A 13,432-nucleotide genomic window follows, 5' to 3' on the forward strand; every position below is an offset into this window, starting at 1 on the left:
TAACTGAAGAAAAGAGCAACTAGTCCAGTTATTTTTACATTTCCATTGAACTGGCAAAAATGAATAGCCATGCAAACTCATGAAACTAGTTTTAGTGAGACCTGTTAATGCCGTGGCTTTCCAATGGCTTTGCATTTGCAGGTTTGGTGGAGAACGAAGAGAAATCAGATGTACAGGCTATTATCGATTCTACCCCAGAGCTCCATCTGGACCTCAGCGGTTACAGAGGGTCCAGGTAGTTTTTACTATTGCACTCAGTACCCAATAACATGGAATCCCATTAATATGGAAATCATAAATGCTAGAAGTGTGCTTCTAAGACCAATATAAAAAGGGAAACGAATAATGTATATACATCCAGAATAAAACAGCAGTAATATTTGGTCATAAATACAGACTCTGTGTGTATTTCAGCACACCAAATAAAGGCATTGAAAACAAGGCTTTTAACCGGAACACAGACTCTCTGTTTGAGGAGTTGTCTTCTGCTGGAAGTGGTCTAATCGGCGATGTGGATGAAGGAGCTGATCTGTTGGGTAAAACCTTTTTTCATTCTTTTAATAGAAATCTAATTACCTGCTCTCAGCCGCCAGCTACCGCCAAGAAAGAGAATACATTTTCACTGCTTCGTAGAACACTGACAATTGTTGATGTTACAAGAAAATATATAGAACAGTAGGTACCTTAAGAAGTGATGAGCGTGAAGATGGCTACAGTGGCTAAAAAAAAGCTTTTATTCCACATGAGCTGACTCACTATTTCCTTTCACTATAACCGGAATTTCTATTAAGGCAAAAACAGTTAGATACAAGTCATTTGTTGTATGATGGGCAGCAGCAGGTAGTGTCGCAGTCACACAGCTCCAGGGTCCTGGAGGTTGTGGGTTCGATTCCCGCTCCGGGTGACTGTCTGTGAGGAGTGTGTTGTGTTCTCCCTGTGTCTGCGTGGGTTTCCTCCGGGTGACTGTCTGTGAGGAGTGTGGTATGTTCTCTGTGTCTGCGTGGGTTTTCTCTGGGTGACTGTCTGTGAGGAGTGTGGTGTGTTCTCCCTGTGTCTGCGTGGGTTTCCTCCGGGTGACTGTCTGTGAGGAGTGTGGTGTGTTCTCTCTGTGTCTGCATGGATTTCCTCTGGGTGACTGTCCGTGAGGAGTGTGGTGTGTTCTCTCTGTGTCTGCGTGGGTTTTCTCTGGGTGACTGTCTGTGAGGAGTGTGGTGTGTTCTCCCTGTGTCTGCGTGGGTTTCCTCCGGGTGACTGTCTGTGAGGAGTGTGGTGTGTTCTCTCTGTGTCTGCGTGGGTTTTCTCTGGGTGACTGTCTGTGAGGAGTGTGGTGTGTTCTCCCTGTGTCTGTGTGGGTTTCCTCCGGGTGCTCCGGTTTCCTCCCACAGTCCAGAAACACACGTTAGTAGGTGGATTGGTGACTCAAATGTGTCCGTAGGTGTGAGTGTGTGAGTGAATGTGTGACTGTGTTGCCCTGTGTTGCCCTGGGTTACAGATAATGAATGAATGAAAGTTGTATGACGAAAAAATGTTCTTGTAAATTGCTGCACATTCAGCCACTCATGCTTAAAGAACTTATAGTTGCAGTAAAGGAAAATCATGCAGACATGTATAAATATATTACTTATTTTAACTACATTGTTGTTAATGTTTTCATTCATGACCGTGAATGTGCCACTGCTTCTGTCTCTAATATAGGACATCCTCATAACCACATGAGAAATTGGATTTCCTTTCAGCAATTACTTGCAGGAGATTTCAGAAATGCAGCACACCTTGTGCTAGTTTAAAAATGACTGTTAAAATTGCTCTTTTAAAGAGGTGTTCCATGAAATTTACTCAGTTTTAAGTTAATAGTAAATTCATTTAAATGCCTGATCAGAATAATAATGGGCAAAATCCAGGCTTCACGACATCTGCTACTACATTTTAGAAATGAGAGTTGATAATGTCTGAAAAGGGTAATCTATTTCAGGGTCGCGGTTGTCTGAAAGTATTTAAGTTTTTACTTGAGGGTTAACATCTCAAAGAAATATTGATCCTGCAGCAGGCAAAGTTTAGACACTAACCATGAATTCATCTAAAATATAAATTAGATATGTCTCAATCTATTAAAGCTGTTATGAGCTTTAGTTAAAATATATTATGAATTTATTGCAAATTGCATACTGGAAAAGTATCAAATTACTTTGTAATGAAACCAGGCTGGTATTATGTGTTTTCTTTGTTTTCTCCTTAACTGCATGTGTGATGGCATTGAGGCAGTGTCTGTCGTGTATATTAGACACTGTAAAGCTAACCAGGCTCTCTCTTTCCATGCTGTGTCCTCCTGTTCTCTGGCCTTTGTCCCTTATCCCAGTGGAGTACTCTGGTGTGTATACATCCTTCTGTCTGTCCTCTTGTCTGTCTTTCAATTCCTGTGTGTCTCTTCTGTCTGTTTTTTGTTTCTGGTTCTGTCCTCATGCTTTTATCCATACATTCATGATATAAGTTTAATGCAAAAAGTTATTCTTTGGTCAAAGGGGAATTTCACTGATTTCCCAAAAGCTCTGAGTATTTCAGTCATTCAGTGGTTAGATGTGAAATGCTGCGTTCTAAAGAAACCTCTGTCCGAATCGTTGACATTTGTTTATAGAACCCAGACACCCAAAGTTGTCTTTAAAAGTACATCAGAGGAGACTAAAGAACTTTTTTTAAATTCCCTCCCAGGTGTAGTTACATGCAAAAAACTGGAATGCCCAAAATAATATCCAAAGCTTTACCACCACCCATGTATCAAAATGGTCATTACGTATCATTGTGAATACATTGGGAATAGTTAAATTGTAGAGGCTGCACCCGTATTGTTGTCATTGTAAACAAATCAGTGATACATTTCATACCAAACGCTCTGAATTACTCTGTTTACTCTGTTTTATGCAGAATTTATGATGAAAAAATTTCTCTTTCTATATGACGTGTGTATCATAGAAATGGGGTTGTAAGCCTAACCAGCTTGGTTAAACCTGCCTCTGTCTTATACTCAAAGACTGTCCTCATCCTTCTTGTTCTCTCTGCCCAACATGGACTGCATGCTTTTTCAGACCTGAGTTTGCTTGGTAAGACATCCCATCCCATCTGTGTCTCTCTGCCGGTCTCTCTCTCCTTTGTGTGACTACATTCGTGTGTTTAGTTTTATGCTATTCTAATTTTTTTTGTGTACATTTCTAAATCTGTGTGTGTGTGTGTGTGTGTGTGTGTGTGTGTGTGTGTGAAACACGTTTGGTGGTGTCGTTTTTACACACTCCATTCCTGTCTACACTTGGCAAAAAAGCAAATCTTACACCCGGTTCCCTGCTCAAAAGAGAAACAGTCTAGCTCTGTGCTTTTAACTGGTTATTAGGGCTTGACTAATCTAACGTTCAGTTGTCAGAAATCTAGTCAAGAATAAATGCAATCCAAATATAGATCTGATTTATTCTTTAACAGACTCAAAACGATCACATGGGGTTTCAGGGCATTATCCTCTTTTACTACAGCTCTATTTCAATGTGTTTTACTCTGTTCTTCTATAAGAGGAGTACAAGCTGAAATACCCACTGTTTGTCAAAGAGCTCTGACGTGATGTTCTCACAACTGTATGCCAGCCTTTACAGAGACTGCTCAGCACACAGTTCTACAACCATAGTGGTTAGATTAAAAACCTGAAATATATCCAAACAACTCTAGCACAAAACAATATTTGATCAATCTGACGATAACTATAAGACGAATTAAATAAACTTCTGCTTTTTATACGAGTTTATAAAATGAATAGGTTTTTTTATATTATGGTTTGTCTCCTGAAAGTCAGTAGAAACCTTAGTTAAAATAAATGTCATATTGGTCGAGCTCTAATAGTCAATATCAGACATTTTTAGTTCTTCTTGTTCTCACTGGTACTCCGTCTGTTTTTCTACAGGCATGGGACGAGAAGTTGAGAATCTAATTCTGGAAAATACACAGCTGCTGGAGACAAAGTAGGCATGCATTTTGAAAGATGCACATTCCTAAAGCTTGTTGAAAAGGATGAATCGGATGACCATGCTGTTAAAATAATCCAGACAACAATTTTTCTGTAGGCTCTATTGTTTGAAATGACCTGCTTTGTTCTTTCTAAAGAAATTTGTGTGTGTGTGACTGTGTACAGAAATGCACTGAACGTGGTGAAGAATGATCTGATTGTCCGGGTGGATGAGCTCACCTCTGAGAAGGAGGTTCTTCAGACAGAGCTGGATGGAGTCATCCAGGCCAAAATCAAACTGGAGGACCGTAACAAAGAACTGGAGGAAGATTTCAAGAAGTACATCACAGTTTTCACAGTCTTTGCGTGATTATGCTGTTTATAAATCTGTCCTGCCTTAGCGCTTACCCAGTGTTCCTAAAGCTTGCAGCTTGATTCTCCTGATGATTTTAGCAGGGAATGCCCAAGTCTTGACTTGATTTGTAGTTCTATTTGGCCAATATATGAACTAAATATAAAGTACTAAGTTGAAGTCAGAGACAAATGTTCATTCATTTAATTTCCACCATGAAGTGGATTTCTGAGAAGCAGTAAATGCAACCAACTTCTAAGATGGGACTTTGAAGCTACAGAAAAATATCCCTGCACGTTTGTTTAAAAAGAATAGATCGTGTATGAAGGCCAAAGTGTGGAGAGAAATGTGATATTTAGTTGCTAAGATGTGTGCAATGTTTTCTGCTTCTTTCTTCACACTGATGTTCACTGTTCAGATAGCAAAGGATGTTTCTGATGTTTTTAAATTGTTTTAATTAAATTTCTGGCATCGAAATAATTTGTTTTAGGTTATTTAGGAAATATAACGCTGTAACGCTCCTATCCACTGTTTAATTTGGATTATTTATGCGTGATAGGATTCGAGTAGAAATGGAGGAGGTCAAACAAAAAAGCAAAGATGAAGATGAGGTGAGTGTGAGTTACGTCAAAATTCCTTTATGCTTCAGCTTAGAGTGGCTGTGTTCGATAAGACCCGTTTGGCTGGGTGTGATGTAGATAAACATTTAGATCACACAATGACCCTTATTCTTTGGCAGAACGATGTGCCCATGGCTCAGAGACGTCGTTTCACGCGGATGGAGATGGCACGTGTGCTCATGGAGAGGAACCAGTATAAAGAGAGACTGATGGAGCTACAGGAAGCAGTCAGGTGGACAGAGATGATACGGTAAATATCACAGTATCTTGCTGAATATATGCTCTTCTGATCGCTCAGAAGAAAATTATGATACAGTATTAGAGTACACATTGCATAATTTCATACATTTACATTAAATTTACTAGTGGTATAAGAGTGGTATATGTATTTTTATGTTTGATGAAGATTTCTGATCATTTATGTATTGATTCCTCAAAATCTATTATACATTGAGTACATTGTTTTGCTTCTGAAAAATGTAAGCTTTATTTTAAAACCAAAAATTACAAAATAATTTTAAAAAATTAAAAAAATTAAAAACAAAAAAGAATAGAATCGCCTCAGTTTGGATCACTGACCGTGATTCTCACAAAATACATCAGTTGTGAAACTCTCAGAAGAGACTGAAGGATGTATTGACTGTACAGTATTGTATTTTGAATGTTCAATAGTCAAATTTATCAGCCCTTTGATTTCCGTTTGGCTTTGACAGGTCCTAGAGCACACTTCTGATTTTCTCAGTACTCAAACAGTGATAGGCCTTGCCAATTTAAATTTTTTGTAAAGTCCACACTTTTGTCAAAACCTATACAACCTACGTAACCTGCTGCTAATGACTTTGAATGATTGTGAAACTGAGATGTATGTTTTTTTGTTATAGATGTGTTTTTGGTGTTGTGGTCCAGCTTGTCTTCTGAATAGTTTTTCATACTGTGGATTGCTAAAGCTCTTCTCTTTAGATTAGTTAACCGGCACAACTCATTGCTCTGCTGCTAAAGAGGAGTCTTTATCCTTAAACTAGAAACCGATTTCTTTCATCTTCCCTGCTCTGCTTTCTACATGATATCATGTCTTGTTCCTTCACAGAGCTTCAAGGGAAAACCCTGCTCTCACTGAGAAGAAGACGTCTAGCATTTGGCAATTGTAAGAACCTGCTATTATCACATGCCAAGCCTTTATATGACTGTGCTTGTCAACAATTTGTTTATATTCTCAAATTCACATCTCTTTCTCTTTTTTTTGACTCTGTTCTTCAGCATGTAGGTAAAACAGTCCTATCTGGAGTGTTCTTGTTTCCTCCTCAGTCCACACCTGACAAATCCATTCCTAACAATGTTTAAATTAAAAAATTGGCCCAGCCATTTTTCCTTGGGTTGTTCCAGTTGTGATGCCCCTCAATTTGTCCCATTATTGCATTTCATTTATTAGTACTCCTCATATAATATTTCTTAAGTTATTACTAGGCTTCTGCTGTTAGATGGTTCATTCCTGATACATCATATTATATATTGTTTTTATACAATAAGGGCTAATCAGACTTCAATCCTAAGAGTCCACTTACCAAGTTTCAAGAGGGCTGAAGGCCCAGAGAAGTCAAAATGAGCCGGAAAATGTAACTTATTTTTCATCGTGACCTTTGTACAGAGCAATTCTGAGGACACCATTTTATTTTTGGGATATGAAATAAATCTGCTGTTTTTTGATTTGCTAAACAATTTTAGACAAGTACAAGTCAACATACAGCAGCTCTGTGATTGGATTACAATAAATGAAAGATAATTATACTAATTTAGAGATTGCCAAAACATTTTTGTCCCTTCAATGTTCCCTTAAGTTTTGGTGACAACAGTATTTGTATCACTTTCCTCAGGTATATTCACTGTGATTGTAGCTGTGTCCCAGAGCATGTTTTTCAATGTTTGTGAATGTGCCTGTTATGCTCCTTTCCCCATCTCTGTGTCAGCTCTCTCTGTGTGCTGTTCCAGCTTCAGCAGGTTGTTCAGCTCCTCATCCTCTAGCAGCGCAGTGAAGACTTGCCCCTCCAACGTGAGGTACAATCCACCCAGCGGCATGAGGAAGAGCAACACCTTCTCCCAGTTCCCTACTGAGAGATCTAAAGCTTTTGACTTCCTCAAAGAAGAGTAAGCATTTCTGTAGCTTTGGTAAAACTAGTGGGTGAAACTCCCAGTGACTAAAATGAGAAAAAAATAGCTTTGTTAGTAAAATCAATAGGATAATACTAATCACAGGGTAAATGTTAAAGTATATTTACATTTATTCTAATTTCTATTATGTACAATTCTTTTGTCTCTTTTTGTCAGTGTGGACCCATGCAGTTCTCCATCCCGTAAGGAGCAGAAGAAGGCTCAGTACCGTCAGGTGAAAGCTCACATGCAGAAGGAAGATGGACGGATGATGGCTCATGGCTGGAGTTTGCCAAGCAAATACAAGGCAAGATAATGTCTGTAACGCTTAAGTGGTAGTGTCGGTTTAATGTACAGGGGTTGGACAATGAAAGTGAAACCTGGTTTTAGACCACAATAATTTATTAGTATGGTATAGGGCCTCCTTTTGCGGCCGATACAGCATCAGTTCGTCTTGGGAATGACATATACAAGTCCTGCACAGTGGTCAGAGGGATTTGAAGCCATTCTTCTTGCAGGATAGTGGCCAGGTCTCTACGTGATGCTGGTGGAGGAAAACGTTTCCGGACTCGCTCCTCCAAAACACCCCAAAGTGGCTCAATAATATTTAGATCTGGTGACTGTGCAGGCCATGGGAGATGTTCAACTTCACTTTCATGTTCATCAAACCAATCTCTCACCAGTCTTGCTGTGTGTATTGGTGCATTTTCGTCCTGATACACGGCACCGCCTTCAGGACACAGTGTTTGAACCATTGGATGCACATGGTCTTACTGGTGCAATGTGCAGTTAATGAAGATTGTCCACCAGGCTGCTCCAGTTTAGCCATGAAACCTCCCACACTACAATGACAGGTGTTTCACTTTCATTGTCCAACCCCTGTATTTCCCAGTAGTTCTAGAAGAGTAGACAAATAGTTTTTTGCTTATAATTAAATATATGGTTTGTTTCACAGGCAAAACATGTGCCAAACTTACTAAATTCTTGTTCTTTTGCACGTCATTTCACAGATAGCAAATGGTGAGCAAACAGAGAGCAAAGTGAAGAACTTGCCTGTGCCTGTGTACCTGAGACCTTTGGAGCAGAAAGATGCTTCTATGAAGGTCAGCTCTTTAGCTGTATTACTGCACGTGTTCATTGCCAGTTTATTTTCTTGACAATCTTCACAGGTTTTGTCCTTTTAAAACAGAATTGCCTGGCATTATCGTGATTTGGAATTCAACAATACTGTTGGCCAACATTGCCAAATTTGTCTTTGGCTGGGTTATTGTGTATTGCTTCCAATAAGTGAAAAACTTTCCAAAGCTGATGTCATAGGGAATAAGACACTATATGACTCGACTTTCTCTAATCATGCATATTCACATTGAATTCTATAAAGTTTGCCTTTAATATTTTACATTTAGCCTTACAGTTAAACCATATCTGCTGTGATCTCCTCAGCTGTGGTGTGCTGCTGGTGTGAACCTCTCAGGCGGTAAGCTGTGGGAAGCAGGACTTAGTGTGGGTGCTGACCATTCTGTGGCTGAGACAGAAAGCTCTAAAAAGAGAAAAGGCTCTCAGAGCAGCCTGGACCAGCTTGAGCAGGAACCAAAGGTGGGTTGAGAAGCTTTAATTCAAGGGCCTTAGAACGGTTAAAGCACATTAAAATAGGCACGATTAGAGAATAAATACAATTAAAATGCAAAGTTTGAGATATGTTTACATGCTGCAATGGGATGGAGAACGTTCCATTCATTCATAACAGCACAAAGCACAAGAGGGTTATGGCACTTTTCTACTGCATGGTACCTACTCATCTCAGCTCAGCTCTACTTGGCTCTTTTGCATTTCCACAGGGCAAATACGGTACCTGGTACATAGAACCCATTCACTCGTGGTTCCCAAGAAGATGAGTAGGGCTTAAATGTTATGTATAAACCTTGCAGAGCCCTGATTGGTCAGAGAGACTTGGCTTCACGGCAAAATGCATACATCCAGCACAAACTAGCTGCTTGTTAAATCTTCAATCTTACAATACTACTACTACTACTGATGATAATAATAATAATAGTACATTTTATTTGTAATGCACTTTACATTTCAAAGAAATCTCAAAGTGCTACAGCGCTCCAGTTTTGATGATACAACTATGTACAAGTACCAGTGTGTGCACTGTTCATGACACTTTCTGTGGTGTGTCAGGAACAAGAGCGAGACGTCCTGCAGGTGGAGATGACCAGTCGGGTCTGGATCTGCACCAGCACCCACTCTTCCACCAAAGTGATGATCCTGGATGCCACACAGCCCTCCGTGATGCTGGACAGCTTTTATGTCTGCAACTCGCATGTACTGTGTATCGCCAGTGTGCCAGGTTAGCCACGCAATCATACACATCATTACAAGTTAAAGTAATCAGAGTAAGTTTGTACCTTCCCCAAATGTAGTCATTCAGGAGAGATCCAATGCATATTTGGTGTCAAGGTAAGTTGCTTGGCACTGGAGCTATGTTTCAAATGCTCCTAGGAATAAATGGAAGCCTGTACCTCACCCAGTAGTATTGTGTCAAACATTTTCTGACACTGTATGTTATACTGTTGAAAACTTGACTGGTTATAAATAATATTGTGTAATTTTTTTAAAGTGTTTGTTGGTTTTTATGCATGTACCAGGTGTTTTGGAAACAGATTACCCTGCTGGGGAAGAAATTCCTCAGGACACAGAGGGGGTGCTTGAAGGCTCACTGACCGGCAGTGTGGCCAGTAACAGCTCACAGGGCAGCGATGGAGCGCTGAGCGGGATCTCAGCAGTTGGCTGCACTGCAGAGGGAGTCGTCTCTGGTAGCACAGGGACCAGTGAGCTTCCAGCAGAGCTCAGCCCTGTCAGGGGGAGAGGTAAAAACTGGTTGATTGAGAACAATATTAATTAATTCATTCATTCATTATCTGTAAGCGCTTATCCAGTTCAGGGTCACGGTGGGTCCAGAGCCTACCTGGAATCATTGGGCGCAAGGCAGGAATACACCCTGGAGGGGGCGCCAGTCCTTCACAGGGCAGCACAGACACACACACACACATTCACACCTACGGACGCTTTTGAGTCGTCAATCCACCTACCAATGTGTGTTTTTGGACCGTAGGAGGAAACCGGAGCACCCGGAGGAAACCCATGCAGACACAGGGAGAACACACCACACTCCTCACAGACAGTCACCCGGAGCGGGAATCAAACCCACAACCTCCAGGCCCCTGGAGCTGTGTGACTGTGACACCTAGATACCTGCTGAGCCACCGTGCCACCCATATAGCACCAATAATTAAATTGTATTATAGGATAGCAACACTGCAAGCATTACTCTAAATCTCTGATGTTCAGTAGGTACGTTCATGAATATGTAGGTTTTGACATTCATACTCAGACAGCTTGAAATGTGAATACACATGGACATATACAAAATTCCCCCCAGCTGCCGTCTACGCACCTTTAGAATTAAAGCTGAGCTTCTTGCTTTGTCATTTTGATTTAGTGCTCATTGATGTAATTCTTAGGCCTTATGATTTGATTTGATGTGATTATGAGTATTTGGCATAATAACTGTAATCAATCTCAGGAATTTGTTTACAAATAAACGTATAAGTGGTGTAAAACAAGCTATTGTTTGTGTAGTGGAGCTGTCTAGGGAACCTAGCTCCAGAGAAGACGGAGTTCCCACTGCAGAGGAGGCCACCGAGGCAACTGAGGAAGATGACGAGGGTACGAGCACAGATGCAAGTCAGCCTGGCATTTACACAGAGCATGTGTTCACAGACCCGCTGGGAGCACAGCCCACTGAAACCACTGCTCACACAGACAGTAAATCAGGGTGAGTAGACAGAGAAAACCATTTTTTCTCTCACAAAAAAAATACAATACTGTTAAAAGTATGTACACACCTAAATACGGTATGCCTTTCACGATCTTTAAGACTTATTTTGAAGTTAACCTGAAATCAGTGAGTACATGTAATGTACTCTTATCATTATCACTTAATGATATTAAGCATTTTTCCTATCATATAATTTAAAAAGAATTTATTGCATTTATTTATTAGTAATGAAATAAAAGTTAGACACACTCTCATCGCTTACAAATCATGGGTGTGGAGACATTTTTTCGTTCATTATTCATGGTCGCAGTGGGTCCAGAGCCTACCTGGAATCATTGGGCGCAAGGCAGGAATACACCCTGGAGGGGGCACCAGTCCTTCACAGGGCATCAGACACACACACACACACATTCAGGACACTTTTGAGTCGCCAATCCACCTACCAACATGTGTTTTTGGACTGTGGGAGGAAACTGGAGCACCCGGAGGAAACCCACGCAGACACAGAGAGAACACACCACACTCCTCACAGACAGTCACCCAGAGCGGGAACTGAGCCCACAACCTCCAGGCTCCTGGAGCTGTGCGACTGCGACACTACCTGCTGCGCCACCATGCCACCCTGGAAAAGTTTAGAAAAGTAACGGGCAGACATAAAGTAACTTTGCCTTTTGCAAAGTATTTAAGTAAGATTTTAAGGCACTCTGCTAATACCACAAACTTGTCAGTTTACCTAAAACGGTGGCATGGTGTTGAAGCCGATGGCTTAAATACGAGAGAGACTCCTGCACTCACAAACTGAGCACCACTTCCAATTAAATCGGCCATCTCCTATTTCCAAGTAGGAGTTGTAGCTGAGATGTTGCTGTGCCTTATGATTAGTTATGTTACACTAGTACTGAATATATGGCCCTAGTGCTGATATACACAACATAACAGTGATCCAATCCCCAGGACACAGCAGTACATTGGCCCAAGTGCCAGTAACCATAGCAAAACAGCAACCAGAATGCTGGTCCACACGGCAGAACGGCAGCCAAGGTCCCAGAACACACATCAGAACAGCAGCCTGAATGCTAGCACTCAGAGCAGAACAGAGGCCTCATGTTGGGTTCTGGTACAAATATCAGAACAGTGGTTTATAGTCATTAAAATACAGGCGGTTTTACTTTTTATCGGATGTATACAACTTGGTTGTTATGACCTTTTAAAGCGACATGAATATTGGGGGAATGCTGTGTGCACCTGGCACTGATCAGTGTATAGTTGCATCACAAGCCTGTGTAGTAATTATTGAAGTGATCTGAGATAGATTAAAACTAATGTCATATTGATCACCTTTGTCATCATGTCCATCATGTGTTTTTATTTCATAAACTGACAGAGGTGTGTTTTTGCCGGCATGATTTTTGTGTCAGGGAGTCGAGTCATGAGAGTGACGAGAGTGCACTGTTTCCATGCACTGAGCAGGACCAGGCCAAGGAAGGGATGCAGAGGATGAGCAGCACCTTGCCCACCATGTGGCTTGGAGCCCAGAATGGCTGGTGAGACAGTCACAAACACACACACACACACCAATGTTTTTATTTCTCCAGGAGCTGTAAACTCTAGTAGGAATGGCAGAGAAACGTCTTAGTTATGTATTTAGCTGCTTTCTCTGCCATCTTTGCTCAGCTATTTTGGTCTAGAGATAAGCACTCTGCCTGAAATGGTTGTTTATTGGAAGTTTGTTTATGGGTACATGGTAAACTCAAAACTCATCAGAGTTCACAAATGATACATTTATTACATATGATACATGTACAAAAAATTAGTAAATCATAAAAAACATTTAAATTTCCTGATAAGCACATAAACAAGACCAGATCTTCCAACATTTTATGATACAAATCAAATGTCAGTTTCTCTAGAGGTAGAGACGTTATTATTTGTGTAAGCCACATCCTGACTGAGGGCACCTCAGTATAGGAGCATATTCAGTGCAAACAGTGTCAGTGCTCTAGGTTTTGGGGTATAAGTTCAACAAATAAATGGTTGCATATCATTTATCCTTTCATTAATTCTTTTTCCAATCTGTAGCTTGTATGTGCACTCTTCTGTGGCACGGTGGAGGAAGTGCCTGCATGCGGTGAAGTTGAAGGATTCCATCCTCAATATAGTGTAAGTGAAAAGTGGAAGGTTAACTTTTTGTATGTCATGGCATGGCAAAGCAAAAATTTTCTTTTTTAATTTTTAAATTAGGAAGGGTATATGCCAAGATTTTTAAATCCAGATTTCTTCTTATTTCAGGAAGACTAATTGTTTAGTTTTATTTTTATGTCTGTTATTTCCATAGTCATGTTAAAGGGCGAGTGCTAGTAGCTTTAGCTGATGGCACACTAGCGATCTTCCACAGAGGTCTAGGTAAGTTCCTCATTTGTGTTTCTATGTACAGCCTCAATTCTCAAAACTTTATAGACTATCAGTTTTAAAGAAATATGCCATCTAATTTT

At 40.5% G+C, this 13,432-nt stretch overlaps 1 protein-coding gene across 2 annotated transcripts in view; it reads left to right on the top strand.

Annotated features, from left to right (window-relative positions):
• Positions 1-13,432, top strand: part of spag9a (sperm associated antigen 9a) — a 46,372-nt gene that overhangs the window by 23,720 nt on the left and 9,220 nt on the right. For both annotated transcript variants that reach the window (XM_066641690.1, XM_066641691.1), the window contains 17 exons: positions 142-235; positions 415-536; positions 3,938-3,995; positions 4,166-4,318; positions 4,891-4,942; positions 5,071-5,201; positions 6,039-6,095; positions 6,938-7,093; positions 7,274-7,403; positions 8,107-8,199; positions 8,540-8,692; positions 9,281-9,449; positions 9,748-9,969; positions 10,742-10,937; positions 12,359-12,484; positions 13,020-13,100; positions 13,276-13,343. In XM_066641690.1, the coding sequence (XP_066497787.1) occupies positions 142-235; positions 415-536; positions 3,938-3,995; positions 4,166-4,318; positions 4,891-4,942; positions 5,071-5,201; positions 6,039-6,095; positions 6,938-7,093; positions 7,274-7,403; positions 8,107-8,199; positions 8,540-8,692; positions 9,281-9,449; positions 9,748-9,969; positions 10,742-10,937; positions 12,359-12,484; positions 13,020-13,100; positions 13,276-13,343 (2,061 nt within the window). The remainder of the gene's footprint in view (positions 1-141; positions 236-414; positions 537-3,937; positions 3,996-4,165; positions 4,319-4,890; positions 4,943-5,070; positions 5,202-6,038; positions 6,096-6,937; positions 7,094-7,273; positions 7,404-8,106; positions 8,200-8,539; positions 8,693-9,280; positions 9,450-9,747; positions 9,970-10,741; positions 10,938-12,358; positions 12,485-13,019; positions 13,101-13,275; positions 13,344-13,432) is intronic.

Source organism: Hoplias malabaricus, chromosome 13 (assembly GCF_029633855.1).
Source record: "Hoplias malabaricus isolate fHopMal1 chromosome 13, fHopMal1.hap1, whole genome shotgun sequence".
Classification (NCBI taxonomy): Eukaryota; Metazoa; Chordata; class Actinopteri; order Characiformes; family Erythrinidae; genus Hoplias; species Hoplias malabaricus.